The following is a 23,697-nucleotide window of genomic DNA, read 5'->3' on the forward strand; positions in this document are numbered from 1 at the left end:
TCTTCCCTCCTAGATTGTGAGTTCCTTGTAAACTATGTCCTTGGTGATTATTTTGTATGTCCTCCAGTGTTTAACACAGTATTTGCAGCATAGTAAGCCCTTAAATTACCATTATTATTATTGATACATAGTAACAGGGGATGGATAGATGGACTTTGGTCGTGCCCAGAGGATTTGATTATCGTGTTAGTGAACTGTGCGGCGTCCTTTCAGTTGGCTCATCTTTGCCGGCCTTGTTCCTGCTGGGGTACGGACTGCAGCGAGCGAGTAGTGCAGCACACACGTTGGCCAGCCACGGGCTACAGCCAGCCACAGCACAACACGGTCACAGCCAGCAGGGCGAGAACCAGTTCTCCTGTTTCCCAGACCAGTGCTTTTTCCTCTGGTTCAACAGCAGGGTTGCGTCTTTTTTTTTTTTTTAAAGGGTATCTGTTAAGCACTTACTATTTGCCAGACACTGTACTAAGTGCTGGGGTAGATACAAGATAATCAGGTCGGACGTAATCCCCGTCCCACATAGGGCTTACGGCCTTAATCCCCGTTTTACAGATGAGGGAACTGAGGCACAGAGAAGTGAAACGACTCGCCCGAGGTCGTACAGCAGGCAAGTGGCGGAGCTGAGATGAGAAGCCAGATTCTCTGACTCCCTGGCCTGCGCTCTTTCCACTGGTATCAAATCCTTTACAGTCAGAGACGCAGGGAGAAATGTTGTTCTGTTAGCCGCCCATTTCATTTGTTCAACATTTCCCGACCTGAAGGCGATCCGGGGCAGAGAGGGGGGGACGGGGGCAGGGCCGGCTCCAGACGTTTGGCCGCTCTGAGGTGGGGAAAAATGATGCAGCCGGGTCTTTAGGGAGGCTCCTTTGAGGCACGGGACACTGCGTCTGTTATGCCTGGCCTGCAGTAGAACGTGATGACAGCGTCGGGAAATCTGCCTGAGTCTCCCCCTGCCCAGCCACCACCCAACCCGCAACCATCCTCTCAGTTCGCCCCAAGAATAATGTTGGTATTTGTTAAGCTCTTACTATATGTGCCGAGCACTGTTCTAAGCGCTGGGGTGGTCACAGGGGAATCAGGTTGTCCCACGTGGGGCTCACAGTCTTAATCCCCATTTTACAGATGAGGTAACCGAGGCACAGAGAAGTTAAGTGACGGCCCCCTCCCTTGCTTACAATCTAAAGGCGGAAGGAGAGGGGCAGGGAAAGGGGAAGGAACCAAAGTAAAGCCACACTGGAGCTGCTCTTCTGAACCCCCTTTAGACAACCGGCTCGTTGTGGGCGGTGAAGGCGTCCTCCAACTCTGTCATATTATCGTTTCCCAAGTGTTCGGTACAGTGCTCTATACGCAGTAAGCGCTCAATAAATACCTTTGATGATGATGAATGCCCACGGTACCCAATTGGCCACAGGTTTGGTACCTACTCCAGAGCATACTTCAATAACCAGGTTGTTAAGTAACTGACTGTGAAAGGTTGCTTCGGTTATTGAGATTTCTTAGTAATAATAATAGTGATAATAAAAATGAATGTGGTGTTTTTGAAGCGCTTACTGTGTGCCAGGCTCTGTACTAAGCGCTGGGGTGGATACGAGCAAATCGGGTTGGACACGGTTCCTGCCCCACTTGGGGATCACAGGTTCATTCCCCATTTTACAGATGAGGTAACCGAGGCCCGGAGAAGTGAAGGGACTTGCCCGAGGTCACATAGCAGACAAGTGGAGGAGATGAGATTAGAACTCACGTCCTCTGACTCCCGGGCCCGTGCTCTTGCCGCTAGGCCATGTCTTCCTCTCTAGACTGTAAACTCCTTGGAGGGCAGAGGTCATGCCTACTAGCAAGCAAGCAAGTGGCAGAGTCAGGATTAGAACCCGTGACCTTCTGACTCCCAGGGCGATGCTCTACCCACTATGCCGTGCTTAGATCAGCTGAGCCTATCTTTGGGGTTAAATCGATAGACAGATTAATAATGAAAACCCAAGTCCTAAACAGACCTCTTGAAGGACGTTGCCAAATTGTAATGTTTTTTTGCAAGAAGTTTACTTTGGGTTCAATTGAAAACATATTGTAAAGTAAACTCTAGGGAAACATCCACGGCTCCCATCTTGTCTAGCTGGAACAATCTGGACTCCAAAAACATCTTTATTGGAAGAAAAATAAAAATGAAAACAAAACTAAGTTAGGAAAGAGCAATAACAAAGTCTTACCAGAACAGGAATGGAATTTTGTTTATTATTAATGGAAAATTAGAAGACTACTTGGATAGGATTATTACGGGTGAAAATAGATTATCTTGTATCTACCCCTGTGCTTAGCACGTAGGAAGCAGTTAACAAATACTAACCTAATTATTAGTAGTAGTTGGAGTCATCGATTTGAGTTGCTCACTCTGAAGTCAAATGGCTGATGGTTTCACCTTGAGCTAAGAGATCAGTCTCCTTGTGACTCAGTTTCTTCATTTGAAACATGAGAAGCTTTCTCTCTGGAAGGCTTCTCGGATGAAATCCGTTAGGCCTAATAAAGAGCCAATGGAAGTTCAATGTGGTTCAAAAAGATAGTGGCTCTTCTTTATCCTACTGGATTCATTTGCATTTCCGTTGAGAAGCAGTGTTGCCTAGTGGATAGAACACGGGCCTGGGAGTCAGAAGGGCCTAAGTTCTAATTCTGGCTCCACTGCTTGTGGGCTGTATGGCCTTGGCAAGTCCCTTCACTTCCCTGGACCTCAGTTACCTCATCTGTAAAATGGGGATTGAGACTGTGAGCCCACGTGGGACAGGGACTGTGTCCAACCTGATTTGCTGGTACCCACCCCAGGGCTCATTACGGTGCCTGGCACACAGTAAACGCTGAACTGTTATTATTCTTAATTATTTAGACTTTCTGTGCTCGGATTCTCTTTTCAGCTCCCCCAGTTTTCACCCAGGAACCTAACGACGTATCTGTGGAAATTGGCTCCAACTTGACATTACCTTGCTCAGCTCACGGTTACCCAGAACCCAAGATCAAATGGCGACGGTTGGACAACGCGCCACTTTTCTCACGACCCTTGGCCGTCAGCTCCATCAGTCAACTCGCAACGGGAGCGCTCTCTGTTACCAGTAGGTAGAAGATAATGTGGGCATAAAAAACGTTTTTAATAGAATTCATACAAGTTGGGAAAAAGCTTATTTATCTCCTTAGTTTATTTTGGATCTGTTCAGCAATGGTCAGAGTGTCTAGCTTCTCTTTCAACTGTGTTGCTAGTTGGCCAAGGCAGCCTGAGAAGAACTCTTTCCAAATCTCATGTTTCCTGACTGTAAAATAAGAATTGTTCCAGGTCGGGTGGGGATCAGTGAGCTAGTTGCACTTGCCGTCTCCTTGACCAAAATGTTGGAGAAGTGGAAATTGTAATCCTTAATCCTATGACTTTTGATTATTGACCAATTTCTCTTGAGTTCCTCATGGCTTTTCTTAGAGAAGCCAGGTAGTCTAATAAATGATCAAACTGCCATTATAGGCTGGTCGCGCGTATTTCAGTCGAGATTCATTAAGTCATTGACCTATCGAGTCAAGAGAACCAATCATCAAATCCCGATTGTAATCCCGATGAATTTTTTCGGTAATTGATTTTGTTGATCAAATGTCTGCGTTTGACATTTTCCATATTTTATATTTTCCAGTGCTTTATCCTCAGTTGTTTAATTTTCGGCTACTTCAGCTTCAGCTCCTTGCTCATCAGTGAGCTCCAGCTGATGGTCCAATCCTTGGGCTTCATATTTAAGGATGCCCCCGGAGACCAAGCCAGGCTGCCTGGCCAGAGCAGGGTTTGCTGTTCGGCTCCTCCGTCTAACGAAAGCTTCGACCGAACTGATCGTCTGACATACTAGGAAGTGACCCTTGCCAGATCAGGACTCACCGTACCGTTCTTTTCTCCCAGACCTTCCTTGGACCTTCTGGAAGGAGTTAGCTCGTTCCCTGTATGTTTAGGCAAATCCCATTGTCATGATGAAACCCTCAGAAAATTAGAAGCTAAACTCTGACCGTTTGGTTATTAAGCATTCTTTTTGAATCTTAATTGTGTGTAAACACTTCTCCGGAATAGTGAACAGATGTTTTTCTTTGGTTAAATCATCTTTTGAGCCAAAATGAGGAAATAAGGGTATTTATTCATTGGAAATATAGAAACATCTTTAATAAAATAACAAGAGATGGCTGAAAAATAATAAATGCTGATACCCCGGGAGCACTCTAACTCAGCCCCACAGCATTCTACAAATATCTTTATACTCTAGCGTTTCCTCTATCTGTAATTTCTGTCTCCCCTTGTAGACTCTAAGCTCCTTAAGGGTAGGGACCATGTCTGCCAACTCCATTACATCGCACTTTTCCAAGTGCTTAGTACTTTGCTCTATACACAGTAAGCACTCAGTAAACACTGTTTGACTGCCCTTGGTTTTGCTCCCTTTTATCGCTTCTCCCTCAGCCCCACGGCACTTATGCACATATCCGTAATTTATTCATTTTAATGTCTGTCTCCCCTCTCTAGACTGTAAGCTTGTGGGGAGGGGGCATGTCTACCAACTCTGTTATAGTGTACGCTCCCAACCGCTTAGGACAGTGTTCTGCACGCAGTAAGCGCTCAGCGCATTTGATTAATTAATTGCACGGAAGGTATCTCATTGAGGAGAACAAAATTCGCTTCCCTTGGCAGGACAGTAAAAGTATGGGTTGGGTGTTGGGTTTAAAGAAGAGGTAAATCAATGGTATTTAATCAGTAGTATTCATTGAACACTTACTGTGTGCAGAGCGGTAGACTGAGAAAGGGCAAATAGGTGGGGGTGCACCCCGTCAATATCTGAGTATCTCCCTTAAAAGGAATGGCAGCAGAGAGGTGTTTCCAGTTTCCTCCTCAGGTTAATAGCCTCTTCAAAATAGGGAAACCGTTTATGAGACTATTTGGTTTGAAATAATACTGTTTTGGGGTAAGTCTTTTCCTTTCCATCCTTTTAGACTTATGGGCCACTGATGAGGGCACTTACCTCTGTGAAGCTGAAAATCAATTTGGGAAGATCCAGACCCAAGCTACCATAAGAGTGACAGGGCTTGGTAAGTCACACTGGACAGCGATATTTATCTAGCAAATTAATTCTCACTCAACATTTCCGAAAAATGTATTTGTTGTACATAAAATGCTTGGGAGAACTCTGCTTTATTACTTCCCAAATTTCCTGGACCACTGTTCAATGACAATTAAATTAGCTGGTGGAATTCAGAGCCGAGAGACTCGGAGGTTGAAGGTTTTGAAAACTGTGATGTTGTCGTGAAAGCAATTATTACCGTATTTAAGACCTGACTACGTGACAATCACTGTTACTGAGTGCGAGGGTAGGTACGAGTTAATCTGATTGGATCCAGTCCCTGTCCCACCTGGGGCTCACAGACTGAGTAGGAGGAAGAACGGGAGTTTCAGATGAGGTAACTGAGGCACAGAAGTTAAGTGACTTGCCCAAGGTCACGCAGCAAGCAATTGGCAGAGCCGGGGTTAGAGCCCAGGTCCTCTGACTCCCGAGCCTTGCTCTTTCCATTAGGCCACACACATTTTGGGTGATGTATAGTTCCAAAGAATAGAATAACAGTCAGAAAGGTATCTTGAAAACTTATTGTGTCCACACCTCTGCTTGCAGGCGGGTGAATGGCGAAACCACGATCTCCAGTGGGAAAAATCGGGTTTTATTCACCTAAGAATTAGATCTTCCCAAGGGCTCTTCAACTCTCCCCAACTTTAAGGAGGGGGGAAGGAGTCATGTGGACTCTCAGAACATTTTCTGAGTCCGGGGATAAGGTCGTCCTTCCGTCTCTGATCACAGTGTGTAAGTGTATTTCACGACTGGACTCCCCAGGCTAAGGTTCCCCTTATCTTATTGGCGACCGCCCAGGTGGTCTCATGCAGGGCCTAGCCTGGACTGTTCTATTTGGAAATTCACCTTGAGCCTCGTGGTTTAGTCTTTGTTTTCTATCCGAATGCACTGTATCGTCGACAGCATTTATTGGAAAATGTGCTCGGTGCAGAGTCCAGCGGTAGGTAAATGGTTACGCCCTCAAGGATCTCATAAGCTAAGGCGGGGAAATTAGACTTCGGCTAAGATGTGAACCCGGTGCCTCCAGTCCAATTCAGATGTATAAATAAAACTGACTGCTGTGACCTTTTTGGTTACTGCCCTCAAGGATCTTATAAGCTAAGGCGGGGGAAATCAGGTTTCGGCTAAGATACGAACCCAAGGTCTTCAGTTCAATCCGGATTTATAAATAAAACTGACTGCTGTGACCTTTGTTTTTCATGGTCAAGCCATTCCCTGCTAGGAAATCCAGATCCCTGGAAACCCTCACCGTTCTTTTTGCAATTCTGATCCAAAAAAATCCATTGGCGCTGCAGTTGTTTTACCCTCTTCTTTAGAGTTCATTTATGATGAAGATAGTTTGTCTTGCTTTAGGGCGGAGCTCAGTTATAAATCCCCATTGCTCTTTTGGATCTAGTTGCTCCTCTCATTGGAATCGGACCCACCGTGGCCAATGTAGTTGAAGGGCAGGAACTCACTTTGCCTTGCGTCCTGTTGGCTGGGAATCCAATTCCGGAGCGTCGGTGGATTAAGAACGCAGCAGTGGTAAGAGGACTACATGCTTCTTTGTGTAGTTTTTTGGCTTCATATTTTGTCGGAGGCAAAGGAAAGACAATATGACCCCCAAAATGTCAAAACGCAATGGGAAGCCCTTTATTATGCCTTGGCAGGCTGTACGCGCCGATTTAACTGGGACAGCCCTGGATTTCTGTAGGGAGTTCTAGGCATATATATTTAGAAATATATACCAATGTTCTGAAATTGGGGCAGTTCTGGATACAGTGGACAGCGTGGCCTGCATCAACTCCCTGCTGACCTTGCTCACTTTAGGTGTTGGACTTTCCATGTCGGAGCTGGAGCGTGTTCAGTCTATGCCTAATTTAACTCTCATTCTGGAGCTTGTAGAAAGGATGTTCCAAACCGCTCGAGGACTTGAACTCTACCCCTTCCCGCGCCCTGCCGCCCCCAGTAACTCATACATACGTTCTCCCAATTGAAGGGAAGGAATAAGAAGGTGCCCAAGTTTGGGATGGGACCCTGATGTCTCGGTATTCAACAGAAATAAAAATCTATCTGTATTTCACATTCTCGGCAGTTGGGCTATTTGAGGCTATAGAATGGAGAAATGGTTAATGGCATGATTTCCTCAGCATCAAGATGTTGTACATTCAGCATAAAATCCCGCCATTAACTTCATTTCCCAGTGTAAAGCAGGGTTTTCTCCCTTTCACATCACTTAAAGCTTCTTGGGCTATATGTACAGGATAGTGTAAAATGTCAATACCCTAGGGAGAAAGGTATCTGTTTCTACCTAGTACTGTGATCGGCTATGGAGAATCAGCATGGTCTACTGGCCAGAGCACAGGCCTGGGAGTCCGAAGGACCTGGATTCTAATCCCGGTTCTGCCACTCATCTCCTGGGTGTCCCTGGGCAAGTCACTTAATTTCCCTGTGCCTCAGTCCCCTGATTTGTAAAATGGGGATAAAGACTGTGAGCCCCACGTGGGGCAGAGACCTTGTCCAATCTGATTGGTTTGTATTTACCCCAGTACATAGTAAGCACTTAACAGATACCATTTTCAAAAGAAATCTTTGCTCCTTGGGGCCACTCTAAGGAGCAAGTTACGTCCCTGGAGGTGAATCTGGTCCTTGTAGAATCTGATCTGCCTCAGTCCCCTGGGGACCTCCAGAGCCCAGGACGATCCATGACTCCAAACCACGCAAGGACCTCTAAGTCAAGAGTCCCGAGTTATTGCCACCCTACAAAGAGGGGTCACCCGTGCGTTACAGCCTGTGCTGTTTAACGACTTACCTCAGCACCTCTAAGGTCCATCTCTAACACTATGTCCAATCCCGCCCAGGAAAACAATTCTCTCTCCTCACTCCACTCCCTTCTTATTCTTCCCTCTTCTCGTCCCACTTCCCATGCCCCCAACTCTACTATCCCATTTGTCCCCTGACTCCAGTGTTTTTCTTTTTCATTTTTCAACCTAACACCTGGCCCATTTACCCCATCTGAACCGACCGCAAATTGGAACTCAACTAACTGCACGGGAATCTAAGGGAAACTGCCCAACGATTGCAGCCATTTATGATAGACTCATTTTTGAGGAACACACCGTGGTAATTGCCTGGAAAGGCTTGGGTTAGTCTGAGAACCTGAAGGTCCCAGAGGGAGTGAGGCAGGCTCAGCGTTCCCCTGCGGCTCACATCCCCTGAAGGATATCCCCGTGCCCATCGACCACGTCGTCGTCCCCCTTCCCGCGGGTAAAATTGGGCTGCCTGGATCGGCTCCCGCCTGAAGCGAGTCCTTGGTCCTGAACCGGGCCCAGACCCAGAAGGGCTCGGGGGATTTGGGACTCTAGGAGAGTGTGGGATGAGAGTACCCTCAGGTCACGGAGTGTGTCCTGGGACAGCCACCCGGGGGATTGTGCCACACGCCAGCAGGCATCTGACAGGCATCTGTCTGCTGCAGTTACCCGTGATGCTTGCGACTATACAGGATGTGAGGCTTCGGGGCTAGTCGCTCTCCCTTCAGAGTGACCAGGTCACCATGCGGTGAAACCCACCTATCCTAGGCAGGCGTCACGGGGCCTTCTGGTGGGGAAAGGGCAGCTTCTGCCCCAAGATAAGTTGCTAGAGGAATCTGGATGGTCATTAAAATACTCAGAAGCTTGAAACTGGAGTTTCAGCTCTCCTCTGTGTACACGATCCCTGATTAAGGTTAACGGCAATTGCCAGTGAGGTTTCTCAAGATTAAAAGCCGTGGTTGTTGGTCTTGCTGTAATGCAAGCGGTATATATTTATTGTGTGTGCTCTTGAAATGATTTGGGGAGCTTTTCAGGATTCTGATGAGACTTGAACGAGTGAAAAATCAGTGACTAGACCAGAGAAAACCGAAATGCTTTAGATGAGGCAAGTCCTTGCGTTTCTTAACCGACGCTGTCTTTTCCATTCTCAAGTTGGTTCGGAATCCTTACGTCAGCGTTCGCAGCGATGGAAGCCTTCACCTTGAAAGGGTCCGCCTTCTGGATGGGGGAGAATACACCTGCGTGGCAAGTAACGTTGCCGGGACTAGCAACAAAACTACCACAGTTAATGTTTTCGGTAAGAGCCACCTCGGCGTTCCTCTTTGCCAGTGTGTCGGTCGAGTTAAATTGTGGCCTTTATTAAACACCCACTCTGTGCTAAGCACTGCAGCAGGCAATTGGCTGGACGTGGCCTTTACCCCACCCGCAGTCTAGAAGAGAAACCGCCATCTTATCCCCATTTTAGAGGTGAGGAGACTGAGGCACAGGGAGGGTAACTGGCCTGCCCAGGGTCACAGATCTGGGATTAATCCTTGTTGTTTAGTGAGCACTTTCTGTGTGCAGAGCATTGCATTAAGCCCTTGGGAGAGTACAATATAACAGCAGACAGACACGTTCCCTGCCCACAACGAGAGCAGGACTTACATCAGTTTTCCCAGAGTCCCATGCTCGTCCCATTAGGCCTGCCGTCAGGCAACTCAGTGGCTCGGCCAGAATCGATCCGATCCACCGATATTTCTAGCGATGAGATAAACCGGCGTCGGTTTCATTCTTAGGGAAGCCTTGGCAGTTTGAAAAACGTCAACAGAGATTGATGACTTTTTCAGACTCCTGTCTTCTGTGAATGTAGCAGGCCCAAGTGGGAGTCTGCCGCAGAGACCCGCCAAGTGCTTGTGTAAGCAGTTTGTTAATTGATGAAAGGGAATGCAGCTCAAAGCGAGACAGGCAAGCCGCACTCTTTATACTCTCCAGAGCTGGCTTTCTCTTGCCGATTGTGAGACGAGACTGTCCTGGGTAGGGGACCGTCTGTAATTCAGTCAAGTGACCCAAACTTCCTGTGAGGTCACATCCACGGCACTGAGTAGAGATGCCAGCCCCTTGCGTGCCGAGCACGTTTCGTAAAAGCAGCCCCTTGGGTGAAAATGTTGGAATTTTCTTTCTCTGTTCATGACGTTGTAGGTTGCCCTGGCAAAGCCTAAGTGACTCCTTTGCTGTCCGGGGAGTTCCCTAAACTCTCCACGGCGAACAGTCCTTTCCAGATCTGGCGACAGCCAGGTAGATTGCGTTTACTGAAGGATATCGGGGATAGAAGCCAAGAGCCTGGGAAAAAAGCAGATGGACACGGAAGTATTCTTTCTCGGCGGCTAAGCGCTTGTTCCCGTCGAGGGGCTTTCGAAGCAGTGTAGCCTTATAGAACGAGCCCAGGACCGGGAGTCAGTAGACCCGGGTTCTTCATCTCTGCTCCGCCACTTTTTTTTTAATGGTATTTGATAATCAGTCCGTGGTATTTGAACGCTTGCTATGTGCAGAACACTGTACTAAGTGCTGGGGAGAGTACAGTAGAACAGAATTAACAGGCAAGCTCCCTGCCCATAAATACATTGAGTACTTACTATGTGCCAGGCACTGTACTGAGGACTGGGGTAGGTGGAGACTGATCAGGTTAGATCCAGTCCCCGTCCCACATGGGGCTCTTAATGCCCATTTAACAGATGAGGTAACTGAGGTACAGAGAAGTTAGGTGAGTTGCCCAAGGTCACACGGCAGACAAGTGGCAGACCTGGGATTAGAACCCATGTCCTCTGGCTCCCAGGTCTATGCTCTATCCACCAGGCCTCACTGCTTCACTTGCCTGCTGCGTGACCTTGGACAAGTCACTTAACTTCTCCGTGACTCAGTTTCCTCATCTGTAAAATGGGGATAAAATAACTGTTCTCCCTCCCATGTAGACCCTATGTGGGGTAGGGACTGTATCCAGTCTGATTATTTGGTATAACCCCCACGCTTGGCACATAGTAAGTGCTCAACAAATGCACCAGTTTGTGAAGGCCACTAAACCTTCCAATCAAAGCACTGGAGGCTTACATATCAAAAAATGTATTTATGTATTGTTATGTCTGCTTCCCTCTCAAGACCGTAGGCTCTTTGTGGACAGGGAATGTGTCCAACAACTCTGTTTTATTTGCCCTCTCCTAAGCGGTTGGTACAAGTGCCTTTCAAGCGAAGTGCTCAGTAAATACCGTTTGACGGATTGACTGATTTATAGGGCTGGAAGAAGTCAGAAGAGAACACCTGGTCTCTTCTCTCTTCTCGAGGCAAGACTCCCTCCACGCCAACTCCGTCACCATAAATGACTATCTGCTATTCTCAAAATTCTCCAAAAGCAACCTCTCTGGTATCTGTCCAGTTTAAGTGAATATTGGAAAAATCAGTTATGCCAGCTGCAGTCATTTGGCAGTTAGATGGCTAGACTCACCCTTATATTCTTTGACCAAGCCTGGGGTAGACTGATCATACTCTAAGAAGTTCCCCGGCACAGGGAATATAGGCTTTGTCATATCTAGCCTCTTCGCTTGGTCGGCCACCATGTGTTCACCGTAACTCTGCAGTTTAGGAGGAAATTGACTCTGTGACAGGATCACCTATTAGACGACCGCTGCGGGTGCTCTCTGGACGCATGCTTCTCCAAGTTGACAATGGACGCTTTAATGGCCAAACCAGGAGGACCTCCAAATTAAGTTTTTTGAAGGTTCTTTCTCTCCCTTTCCTTCCACTGATGCCTCTTTCAGCCAAAGATTAGTCCCCAAGCCAGTGAACGTGCTCGGTGATCCTGCTCAAGAGTAACTGGCAGGAAATCCTGCTTCCCTTCTTAACTTTTTCTCCACTCCATCACCTGGTGGATTTGCTCAAGTGTGGCTTGGACTCGCTTTGGATAGGGAATTCTGCTAATTCTCTTGTATCGCACTCTCCCAAGTGCTTAGAACAGTGCTCTGCACATAGTGAGCGCTCGATAAATACCACCGATTGATTGATCGATCACCCCCTTTTACAGGGAAGTAGATCCCATTGGCTAAAATGAACAGTTTTATCCTCATGAAACCGGAGTTCTGTCCACATACCAGACAGTGTTTTCATCTCCCTCCTCACTCTTTAACAGGGGTCATTATTTGTGGCTAGGAATTGTCAGTGCATAAATATTAAGAGTTTGTTTACTTCACAGTCAAAGATCTCTGCTAAATGAGTCACCCTCAGAAGAGAATTCTTTCTTATAGAGCCAACACGTAATGTTTTTCATCTTCTTTTCTCTTTTAATTGATATTAAGAAGGTCAGTTTATTGGATCTTCTTTCTGACAAGAATCTTTATTAAAGTTCCCCCAAAAGATCGTAATTCTCTTCCCAATTTGGCTGTTATTCAGAACACTCCCGTGCGGATCACAGCATCTGTTTTTCCATAAAAAAGCTAAAGCCTTGCTAAGGCTTGTTGGCTGGCTAAGGAAATGAGACACGGTCTAATTCGACCCAGAACTCACAGAGACAAAATATGTGTAAGAAGGAGGCTAAATAAATGATGAAATGTACATTTCTTTTTAGTTCTGCCAGTCATTCAGCATGGACAGCAAATATTCAGTACAATTGAGGGAGCCCCAATCACTCTGCCATGCAAAGCCAGCGGAGTTCCCAAACCATCCATTGCTTGGTCCAAGGTAAATGCTATCTTTAAGTTTTATAGTTATATGATTGCAACACCTCCACCAGAGTGGACGGCAGGTGAAGCAGGGATCGAACCCGTGTAAATGTTTGGATCGTTTGAGACTTTGTTGTTTCTGAAATGGGTAGAAGGAGGGGAGGGATTGGATTCGCGTTAATGTTTCAGTACCAGCGATTTTTCAGTGTCTTTCTCACCAACTAGATCGTAAGGTCCTCGTGGCCGGGGACTGTCTGCAATTTCTATGCTCTTTGCGTATTCCCGTTGCGTTGGAAAAAATAGGCTCCCAACAAGTAATAGTATAGGAGAAATGCTGTTGATTGGTTGAATGACAGATAGTATTAGCATAGATGTGATAGCGCTGTAGTCGATCGATCGATAAATAGTATTTACTGTACTAAGTGCTTGGGAGAGTCCAAATGAGTTAATAGACACAACACCTGCCCTCAAGGAGCTCACAGTATACGGGGGTAGATGGACTTTAAAATGAATTTCAGGTAAGGGAAGCCACTGACTTTAAAGATAGATACATAAATGCTGGTGGTAGAGAGTGTCTATTTTGTATTGTAGTCTCCCAAGCGCTTAGTACAGTGCTCTGCACACGCTAAGCGCTCAGTGAATATGATCGAATGGATGAGTGAATGAAATAATCTCCGCCGAGCATGACCCACACCCCATTGAGATGAGGGTTGCAACAGCCAAATGTCTAGGAGGGCTGATGGGCCTTTGCCTTCAGGGGGGACATTTTTTGGAGACCGATGAGCCACTGGGGGTATTCCACAAGGTGGTAAGGCCCGGTGTCAGTCCGGAAAATCAGCTGGCTGGCACGGGCAGTGAGACCATAGTGAATACCGTGGTAAGCGCCTGCTGCGTATCTGGTGTCGCTACACAGTGCCATTACATTGCAGTCGCTTCAGCCTGCGGGTCGAACACCTTGGCATGAACATGGTAATTTGCCACACCTTGTCCGCCTCCTCATTCACAAGACTCGGTTCCCTTTGTTTCTTTGTTTTGAAATCCTGTTCCCAACGCTTTTCAAGTTCTTAGCTCTCCATTTTGGTTGAGTGCCAGAAATGTTTTCAAAAAGGACAAGGGAAATAAAGCTCTGGTTTTCCTAACTGTTGAATTTGGTTCATCGAAAATGGGGTCCCTGTTACTGTGGCCACGAAAACCCCCAGCCCATTACTTAGACGTATATTCAATCTTTTCTGGGTATTTTGGGGATGGGGGAAAACTCTCTAGATAATACGGTCATTCTTGCTCTGAGAGCGGGAGAACTTTATTTCTGGATTAACTGTTGATGCTAAAATGAAACTTTTACAATGATCATTGAAAGGTCACATCACCTCTCCCAGGATTTCATGATTTTGGGCTCAAATCTTTGACGGAATTGAAATGTTACCTGCTCGGGAACTTCAAAGTGAGCTTAGCTTTTAATCGGGCAAATTTAAAATAGCTCTCAAATTTCCATGAACTGCATTCCACATCCTGGCTATAACTTAAGATGAGAGAATGTGTTGTATGATATTTCACTTTCAAATGTCACACGAACCTTTTTGTTTTCAAATCTTTTCAAATGTGTGGTATTTCCTCTTGGCAAAAAGGCGACCTTTTTCTTTTTAAAATGCCTTACATTTTTATATTTAAAAGTTTTAAGGAAGCTCTTGGTTCAGCTAATTGCTCAACAAGTACTTAAAGGTGCAGAAATATGGAGATTTCATTTCTTTTTAATAAAAGGGGCTTGAATAAGGAAGGATAATGCATGTAGAAATGGGGTTCTGTGTATCATTAAATTTCATTGGTATTTACTGAGTGCTTGCTGTGTGCAGACACTGTCCTAAATGCTTGGGAGACCACACTACAGTAAATCTAGAATTTTTAGAAATATTCAGGTCATTTGCCACCCTGGTCACTCATTGCAAGCATCATTGCACGTAAGCCTCTGTTAGCTTACACGTTTCTTGAGGGCAGGGACTTTGCTTTGGCTTTTATTGCGTGCTCCTAGATTCCTATTATAGTGCTCTCCACATAAGGTATACTAATGGACAAAATATACCCCTTGAGATTGAATAAATGGATCGAATGGTTCCCACAGTTGACCATTTTTATAGCAAGATTTCATGATAAATACCTGTAATGTGGCTTATTAGTACATTAATTGTATGGAGTATAGTAGTAAAGAACTGTTCAACTTTTAGGAGATATTGCAGGGATTTTGCTCTGTATCCAGCAAAGCAGACATATGGGGTGAATCAGAAAACAATAGGGCTATTATAAATTTCTTCAGCATTTATATTTTGCTTCATTGTTCTTATTTGGAGACCTTCTCATAGACCCTCTCCTGATGTCGGAGAGTGCCTCCCCTATCTAAGATAGCATGTCGGTCTCGATTCTGATTTTACAGAAAGGAGAAGTGATTTCTTCCAGCAACGGTAAATTCTCTGCAGGACCTGATGGAAGTCTGTATATAGCGTCACCAGGAGGGGAAGAGGCTGGAGAATACATCTGTACAGCCACTAATGCTGCGGGCTATTCTAAACGGAAAGTCCAACTTACAGTCTATGGTAAGGGCTTGATCAAAGAATGCTTTCGTTCCCTCTTGATCTGTCTGCCAAAACATGAAATTCACACCGAAGAATTGCATTGCACTCCCCTCTCCCCCAGATTTAATGCTGGGGAGTAAAATCTGACTTTAACTTTCTTTGTTTTAAATCTGTCCCAACAAGCATAGTGCTTGCTACAAAGTAAATAGTTAACAAACATCGTAAACATCGCAATTTATTTATTTCTTTGCTAATCAAACCTCTACCTTTGGTTTTTGAAGAGGGGAGGGGTGTACTCCTTTGGAGAAATTTGACAGTATTTTTCAAAAAGGATTCCTTCCAATCAGTGGTATTGAGCATGTGGTGTGCAGACCACTGTATATATCCATCTCCTATAACTAGTGTTCCACAAAGGCTGGCCAGCTAAATTTCCTGATAAGATTCCTCCCCGAGTTCTGTAGACGTTTTGAAGAGAGTCTCTCATCTGGCATTCTCTTTTTTTATCCCCCCAGTATAACCCAACATAAAATGACTTCCATTTTGCTGTCCTCTGTCTATTTCTTCCCTCCTCCACAATACCTGAGTTGACTGTGGATATCCTCTATGCCTTTGGGATGATTGGGTTTGCCCGGAATGACTTGCTCTGCGTGTTCAAGCAGAAAATGAGTATTCTCTTTGTTCTTCATTATAATTACCTCTCTACCCTACTGTATTGCCCATTTTAGTGAAACCTAGATTATCAGGGCATCAAGGAAGATCACACGAGAAACCAATAGAGATCTCAGTCACTGCTGGGGAAGATGTTCTGCTCCCATGTGAGGTGAAGAGTTTGCCACCGCCTGTAATTACGTGGGCCAGAGAAACTCAACTCATCTCTCCTTTCTCTGCTAGGTAATGTGTGTGCGATTGGGTGTGTGTGTTTGTGTGTGTGTTGTGTGTTGGGCGGGGGTGGGGGATAATTGGGCTTTTATGCTCAGAGATGGTATCGGGGGTGGTGAAAGTCTTCTAGAGTGCATTTGTGGCTAAAAAGACAAATGTGGGACCCATAATTCATAGCGCATAAGCATGGACCTGGGATTCAGAAGGTTGAGGTGGCTCTGCCACGTGTCTGCTGCGTGACCTTAGGCAAATCACTTCACTTCTCTGTGCTTCTGTCACCTCATCTGTAAAATGGGAATTGAATATGTGAGCCAGGGACTGAATCCAGCCTGATCTGCTTGAATCCACCCCTGCCTACCCGAATTCATAGCCCTCGCCTCTTCCGACAAACCTTCCCCAATTCCTTTCCGTCTCCAAAGTCCCGTAAGCCAGGCGGTCACCTCCAGAATTTGTCTTTCCTTTTGCCTCTCTGCATCTATGCATAATCAATTGTACCGTTCGTTTGATTCCTCTTTAAGTGTTTTGTCTAACTTCCCTGTTTGAGTGTAAGCTCACTGTGGACAGGGAACCAATCATTGGTGTTTATTGAGCATTTCTGTGTTTTTTTTTTTTTTTACAGTATCTGTTAAGCGCTTACTGTGTGTCAGGCACTTTACTATAAACGCTGGGGTGGATACAAGCTAATCAGATTGGACACAGTCCATGTCCCACATGGAGTTCAAAGTCTTAATCCCCGTTTTACAGATGAGGTAACCGAGGCACAGAGAAGTTAAGTGACTTGTCCGAGGTCACACAGAAGACAAGTGACAGAGCTGGAGTGAGAACCCAGGTCCTTCTGATTCCCAGTTCCGTGCCTTATTCACTGGCCCATGCTGCTTCTCAGTGTTCGGAGGACTGTGCTAAGCACTTGGTAAAGTCCAATTTGATAGGGTCGATAGGTGCGACTCACATCTACAAGGAGCTTGCAGCTCCAGGGAATGAATCACCTACTTCTGTGGTACTTCCCAAACACTTAGAACAGTGCGTAGCACCGATGGGTACTCAGTAAATATCGTCACTACTATCGCTTACCTTGTCGTCGTCTGTCCTACCAAATACCTCACAGCTCAATGGCTGGAGGGAGGGGACCACCAGGTTGTGGGATGTAGACTCCTTTACTGATTCTCCCATCCCTGCTACTCCATTCAGCCCCTCTGCAACTCCCCAGTGTCCAGCACCTCCTCAGCTGGGGTGGCTGGGGAAAGGTGGGGAGACCTGTGGGATCTGCCAAGGTAGCAAGAACACGGACTCGGTAATGGTGATGGGGGCTGCACCACAGGACCGACGTTCAATAGAAACCGGCGGAAAACTCCCACTCACTTCCCCCCTCCCTCCTGTCACCGTTGGATGCCAAGGCCCCGGTTTAATTCATTTGCAAGGTGTCCCTCTGGGTCCCTTGGACAAATGAAGAAACCGAAGTCAATTGAACGACGAGCCCGAATCCCACAGCAAGTCAGTGGCTAAACGGCAGCCTGACTGGCAGCCCCCCTGGGGCCTATCTGATGCTTAGAATGACTTCATGCCTAATTCAGAAGCTGCAACTTCACATTAGTCTCATTACCTACAGGACGTTTGCTCAGATTTGTGGAGGGGTAATGAGGCATCAGCACTGCCATATTGCTGGTATCATTTTGTTACCAAAGATTCCCCAGAAGAGGAATTTACAAGGACCAGAATAGGCAAGGGATTTCCCAACTAAATAGTTGGTAATACTAGGGTTATATTTGTTCAGTCCTAAAGGTAAGGTAGGTTTACCTGGTTATCCTCTGGGTTCGGGACTGAAACTGCTATTCTCAAAGGTCAGGTAAAGGCATCTTTTTTTCCTGCTCAAATGAATGCAGATCATGGGTTCAGTGGATAACTGTGCTCTCCTCAGCTTGATTTTGTCTCCAATTTGGCACGAGGCACAAGCCTTGAAGTAATTGAAGAGTGGTTACAAAACCACTTTCAAGCTTCTGCTGCCAGAAATTGCGGGCCTGTGGGAAATAGTTTGCTATCCCTCTATTTAAGGTCCCCCTACTGTTTTGTTTGAAATGAGCTCAGATGAAATCCTTCCCAAATTCTGCAGCCTACTCAAACTCATTTCCTCTTCTAGGCACACCTTTCTCAGTTCTGGTTCACTGAAGATCAGTGAGACACGTATTACGGACAGTGGGCTGTATCTTTGCGTTGCCACAAACATTGCTGGAAATGTAACTCAGTCGATTAAGTTGAATGTCCACGGTAAGTTTACACTTGATATAAAGCTCCTTTTCAGTTTGTCAGCCTAGAGATCTCTAATGGGAAATACTTATCAGCCAGATTTCTTGGTGCCCGTTTAAATTACACTGCTCAGGCTGGCAAATACAGAATTATAAACCTGCCCAGAGACACTTTTTGATTTTTTTTTTTTTTGGTCTGTTGAGTCCTGTTACTTGCTTACAGATTGACAAGTTTCTTTTTATGTCTCTATCTTTTCTTTATCCAATTAGTCAAGAACTTTTCAAATTCTTTGTGACATTGATTAGTGGAAAATTTATGATCACATTTATTGGCATTATGGCAGAGAGGAAGTGAAGGCAGCAGGGACACAACCAGTTCAAGGATTTTGGAAAGGAAGAAGGATAGGGAAGTATTTCCAGAGAAAGGATCCAGAGAAGACTTTTTTTTCTGTGTAGGTGAAACTTGAGCCTGTTTGGAGGCAGAAAGGAAGGAGCCGTTTGAGGGTGAGAGGTTATCAGTAGCAGGAATGGGGGAGAGCAAGGGAAGAGGAGATGGGTTCAGGAGCACGGAGGAAGGGGTTAGATTATTATTATTATGATGTTGGTATTTGTTAAGCGCTTACTATGTGCCGAGCACTGTTCTAAGCACTGGGATAGATTCAGGGTAATCAGGCTGTCCCACGTGAGACTCCCTGTCTTAATCCCCATTTTACAGATGAGGTAACTGAGGCACCGAGAAGTGACTTGCCCAAAGTCACACAGCTGACAGGTGGCGGAGCCGGAATTAGAACCCATGACCTCTGACTCCTAAGCCCATGCTCTTTCCACTGAGCCACGCCGCTTCCCATGTCGTTGGGCAGGGATTGTCACTATCTGTTGCCGAATTGTACTTTCCAAGCGCTTAGTACAGTGCCCTGCACACAGTAAGCGCTCAATAAATATGAATGAATGAATCTAGAAAATAGAGGGTCCTCCTTTTAGGAGATAACTGGGAAGGAGGGAAAAGGATGAAGAAGTAGTAAAGTGGTGAGGAGGCAACGGAGAGACTTTAGGAAGACAAATTGGTGAGGTCATGGGCAAAGGTGGCTTCAGTAGGGAGTTAAAATTTCAATATAATTGGTGGGGGTTGTAAGCAGGAATAAAACTGTTGGCAAGGAGAAGAGAGAGCTGAATTATAGCAGGAGAGGATGAATTGGAAGTAGTAGTCAGCCTCATGCCTGGATTTCTGCCAGCTACGTGAGTGCCGGAGCGGAAGAAGGAGGGTGGTTGCCTGAGACAGGTGGGACACAGAGTTCCAAGGTGAGGGGTGAGGGCTAAATTAGGGGGAGAGGAGAATAGGTAAGTTGACAGGTGAGTGTTTTCACGCTTATACATGTGCCAGAGAGCCAAAGAGTTACATCTAGAAGCCTTCAAATAATTTAACGGCAATAATCAGACCGGTCTGGTTTTTTTGTGTTTGGTCAAACCGCTCCATGTGGTTTGAATATTGCTAAGGAAGCATGATTGGTTTTACATCTACCTTTCCAACCGAGGCCACGTCCTTGGTCTCGTCGTTGGTCTAATCCTTATCAATGAGAGGTGGCTCTTGGGATTTCCAGACTTTTGGTTTAGAAGAGTAGTGGGAAATGTGGATGACCGTGTTAATTGGAATCATGTAGGCACTTGGGGAGACTCTCTTGAGCCACCTCTTGCTCAGGCTCCCTGAGACCAGCTACCCTACTGGTGACTGGCGGAGCGTTTGCGAGTTTCTCGGGGCTGAGCTAACACCTGGCCTCCTCTTCCTCTTGGGGCATGATGTCTTGAGAGGCCCACAGCAGTCTTCCTGGCTTTCATATGTTTCAGGGATAGACACTTTCTTTAGCAGAAGTAGTTTGCCTAGCAATAATAAATGGAATCAACGAACGCATTTGTCAGACACTTAAGAATTACTGGCCTGGACAAGACTGAGCGTCCGGGACTTGTGCCTATCCCTTGTTTCACTGCTTCCTTCCTAAGTAGCTTTATATTTCCTCAGGATTTGCAGAAAAAAAAATTCACCCGTTGCCATGGCTCCTTTCTTGACTAGGACTTCTTGAATTCGTAAGGGCGCTAGATGGAACAGGAATAGAGTCCAGTGCAAGTGAGGACTCTTACCAGAAAAGATCTGTAGTTCAAAGACAATAGGAGAAATTGTCCAGGAACCCTCTAGGCCATTAGGAGCCCTGAGCTGAGGCTGGAAACAATGCTTTAGGTTTTCTTGAAAGGTAGGCGCACTTCCTAAATCTCTTCAGGGATAAATTCTAGAAAGAATTAAGTCACTGTTCCCCTATCGTGCAGGAATATTGGTCTAAGAGGAGAAGCGCTACGACCCAGGACCCCTCCAGATTTCATAACCAATTTTTTTTCTTTCAAAGTGCCTCCAAGAATACAACGAGGCCCTCGACTAATGAAAGTTCGAGTCGGCCAGAGAGCGGACATTCCCTGCAGTGCCCAAGGGGTCCCCCTTCCCAAAGTCACGTGGTTTAAAGGTGGCAGTACCATGCTGATAGATGGGGAGCAGTTTATCAGCAATGAAGATGGAACGCTGACCATTAAGAAGGTCCAGCTGTCAGATTCTGGTGTGTACAAGTGTATTGCGAACAACGTAGCTGGAAGTGATGAGGCGGAGATAACCGTACAAATTCAAGGTAATTCTGGACATGGAAGAAGTTGTGCAAGTTTTAAAAAGGTTCTGTATTTCTTTTTTGTTAAGATCACATTGTACAAATGACAGTTAAATATCTGAGATATGGAAGAAGAGCAAAACTGGGAAAAACATACCCGTCGAACACAAAACTTAGGCTAAGAAGATTGTAGATTCAGCATCGCCCTGGGTTAATCCACAAGTTCTGGTCAAATATTCAAGAGTGGTTCACTGCAGTTTGAGAAAAAAGACTTTCTGAGTTAGTTACCTGTTTCATCTGATTAGGATTGGAGAGATATTTGGGAGTTCCTCTATTTGAGAAAAATTCGGATCTCTAGCCCACTTTTTAGATAATTGGCTTTGCTTTATGAAGATTTTTTGATTGAATAGGAAAAATCTGAAATAAAAATATTAGCCCCCAGGACTTTGTTAAAAAGTTTTGAAGAAATAAATTGCAATTTTCTTCCTAGAAGATTTTCTCTTTAGTCATTTTCATTTTGAAAGTTCAGTGCATAACAAGTTCAGAGGAACTCTGTCACTGACCTAGGCATCTCGGAAGTGAAAAGTCAGCAAGTCCTGGATCAGTACTCTGCTCACAGTAGACACTTAATAAATAATAAAAAATAATTATCATGTTTGTTAAGCACTTACTGTGTATCAAGCACTGTTCTAAGTATTGGGTTCGATACAGGTTAGTCTGATTGGTCATAATCCCTGTCTCACATGAAGCTCACAGTCTTAAGTAGGAGGGAGTACGGGTACTTAATCCACATTTTACAGATAAGAAAACTGTAATTCGTAAATTCAGTGATTTGCCCAAGGTCTCACAGCGGGCAATTGGCAGATCCCTGAGTAGAATCTAAATCCTCTGCCTCCCAGGCTGTGTTGCTTCTTAGTAAATGAAGATGACATCCCCACAACCACACAATCAACCGATCAAATTTACACACGTCTCCTATATGCACAGTATTTTATGCTGCTTGGGAACGTACAGTAACATTCGTAGATGTGATTCTTGATCTCAAGGAATGTCTAATCTAGCAGGGGAGATAGAAAGTAAAGTAGTTAATCAGGTCATAGTCCCTGACTCACAGTCTAAATTGGGGGCAGAACAAGTATTTAATCCCCCAAGCACAGAGAAGTTAAGTAACTTGCCCAAGGTCACACAGCCAGCGGGTTATGATTAGAACTCGGGTCTTCCGACCCCTAGGCCCCTGTTCTTTCCACAGTGCCACACTAGTCTAAGCAACGTTAAGGTACTGATGTGGGAATTAGAGGATATAAAGTGGGGAGATTAGAAAGTAATCCATTAATCATACTTATTGAGCACTTACTGTGTGCACAACACTATACTGAGGGGTTGGGAGTTTACAGTTTAAGAGTAAGCAGTATTACAGTCTTGAATGGGAGACAGACATTAAAATACGTTATGGATAATCAACCAGGCAATGGTATTTATTGAACACTTCTGTGCAGAGCACTGTACTAAGTATTTGGGAGAGTACAGTACAACAGAATTAGCAGGCATGCTCCCTGCTTATCTCTTAGACCTTACAATCTTGAGGGATTGGTATGGATATGTACAGAAGTGCCGTGGGGCGGAGGATGAGGTGAATAAAGGGTACAAATCCATGTGAATGAGCGATGCAGTAGGGTGAAGAGAGGGAAAATGAGGGCTTGGAGAAGGCCTTTTGGAGGAGATGTGATTTGAATAAGGCAAAAATAATACTTTTAATCATCATCCTAACACTCGAGGGTAAGGAATGTTACAGTATATGCAGATGGTAACCAGCTGTCCTCAACTCCATTAAGAACAGCGAGAGGGGAGGTGGGCTAAAGAATTGTATAAGGGGTTGATTTAAGGTGGGCAGAAGGAAATATTTTCTGGTAGCAGGCTTTTTTTTAAAGTGTTAGATTTGTTTTTGAGGAAGGGTATATGTGGTCTAGGTAGAGATCCTTAGACATCGGATAATTTTAGGTTTGGGTCTGCCTTAAAGCTGAGGAGGTATAAACCAGATGATGCCGTAATCTGTATTTGTTCATCCAAAGATAATTATTATTAATTTTCATTGTTTTTGTTTTTCTTATAGAACCCCCAACAATGGAGGATCTAGAACCTCCTTTCAACACCCCATTGCAAGAAAGAGTGATCAGTCAACGTGTTGCCTTCCCATGTCCAGCCAAAGGTGTGATATTCTGGTTAATATTATTTTCCTATGGCATGTAATCTGAGCAAATCGTGCGAGATCATTGGGGTGTACGTAGTACACGATAGACACTATTCATAACATTTTTCAGAGACATCATTTTCAGTTATGTGTGAGATCAGTAAAAATTTCAAACATCTTCCAACGTAGCCACTATTAGGTACTACAGCTACTTAAATACTTAGGATATACCTCAGACCATGAAAGCAGTGTTGGGCTGTTCGTAATAACCAACTAAAAATCATTTTATCTTATAGATTCTTTAAACTATTGCCTTTCAAGTGGTACTGTCCCAAGCACTTAGTTAAGTGCCCTGCACACAGTAAGCGCTCAATCAATATACCACTGATGGATTGATTCCAAGTGCTTTAATAATGATGATGGTATTTAAGCGCTTACTGTGTGCAGCTTACTGTTCTAAGCCCTGATGTAATGAATGGGAAACATATAATAAAGGTTATGAAATCCAGGAAATCTTGGGAATATGGTCTTCCATTTCTGCCCCCTGAACTATTTTGAGCATGGGGATGGAAAAGAGGCAGAGATTTTTTCACAGGGAC

General features: G+C 45.1%; 1 protein-coding gene across 2 annotated transcripts in view; it reads left to right on the forward strand.

Moving 5' to 3' along the window:
• HMCN1 (hemicentin 1) overlaps positions 1 to 23,697 on the forward strand; it is a 293,317-nt gene that overhangs the window by 144,731 nt on the left and 124,889 nt on the right. For both annotated transcript variants that reach the window (XM_029080708.1, XM_029080710.1), the window contains exons 16-25: positions 2,898 to 3,092; positions 4,984 to 5,079; positions 6,508 to 6,635; positions 9,053 to 9,197; positions 12,492 to 12,604; positions 15,011 to 15,170; positions 15,875 to 16,040; positions 18,163 to 18,290; positions 20,662 to 20,934; positions 23,021 to 23,116. In XM_029080708.1, the coding sequence (XP_028936541.1) occupies positions 2,898 to 3,092; positions 4,984 to 5,079; positions 6,508 to 6,635; positions 9,053 to 9,197; positions 12,492 to 12,604; positions 15,011 to 15,170; positions 15,875 to 16,040; positions 18,163 to 18,290; positions 20,662 to 20,934; positions 23,021 to 23,116 (1,500 nt within the window). The remainder of the gene's footprint in view (positions 1 to 2,897; positions 3,093 to 4,983; positions 5,080 to 6,507; positions 6,636 to 9,052; positions 9,198 to 12,491; positions 12,605 to 15,010; positions 15,171 to 15,874; positions 16,041 to 18,162; positions 18,291 to 20,661; positions 20,935 to 23,020; positions 23,117 to 23,697) is intronic.

Source organism: Ornithorhynchus anatinus, chromosome 16, assembly GCF_004115215.2.
Source record: "Ornithorhynchus anatinus isolate Pmale09 chromosome 16, mOrnAna1.pri.v4, whole genome shotgun sequence".
Lineage (NCBI taxonomy): Eukaryota > Metazoa > Chordata > Mammalia > Monotremata > Ornithorhynchidae > Ornithorhynchus > Ornithorhynchus anatinus.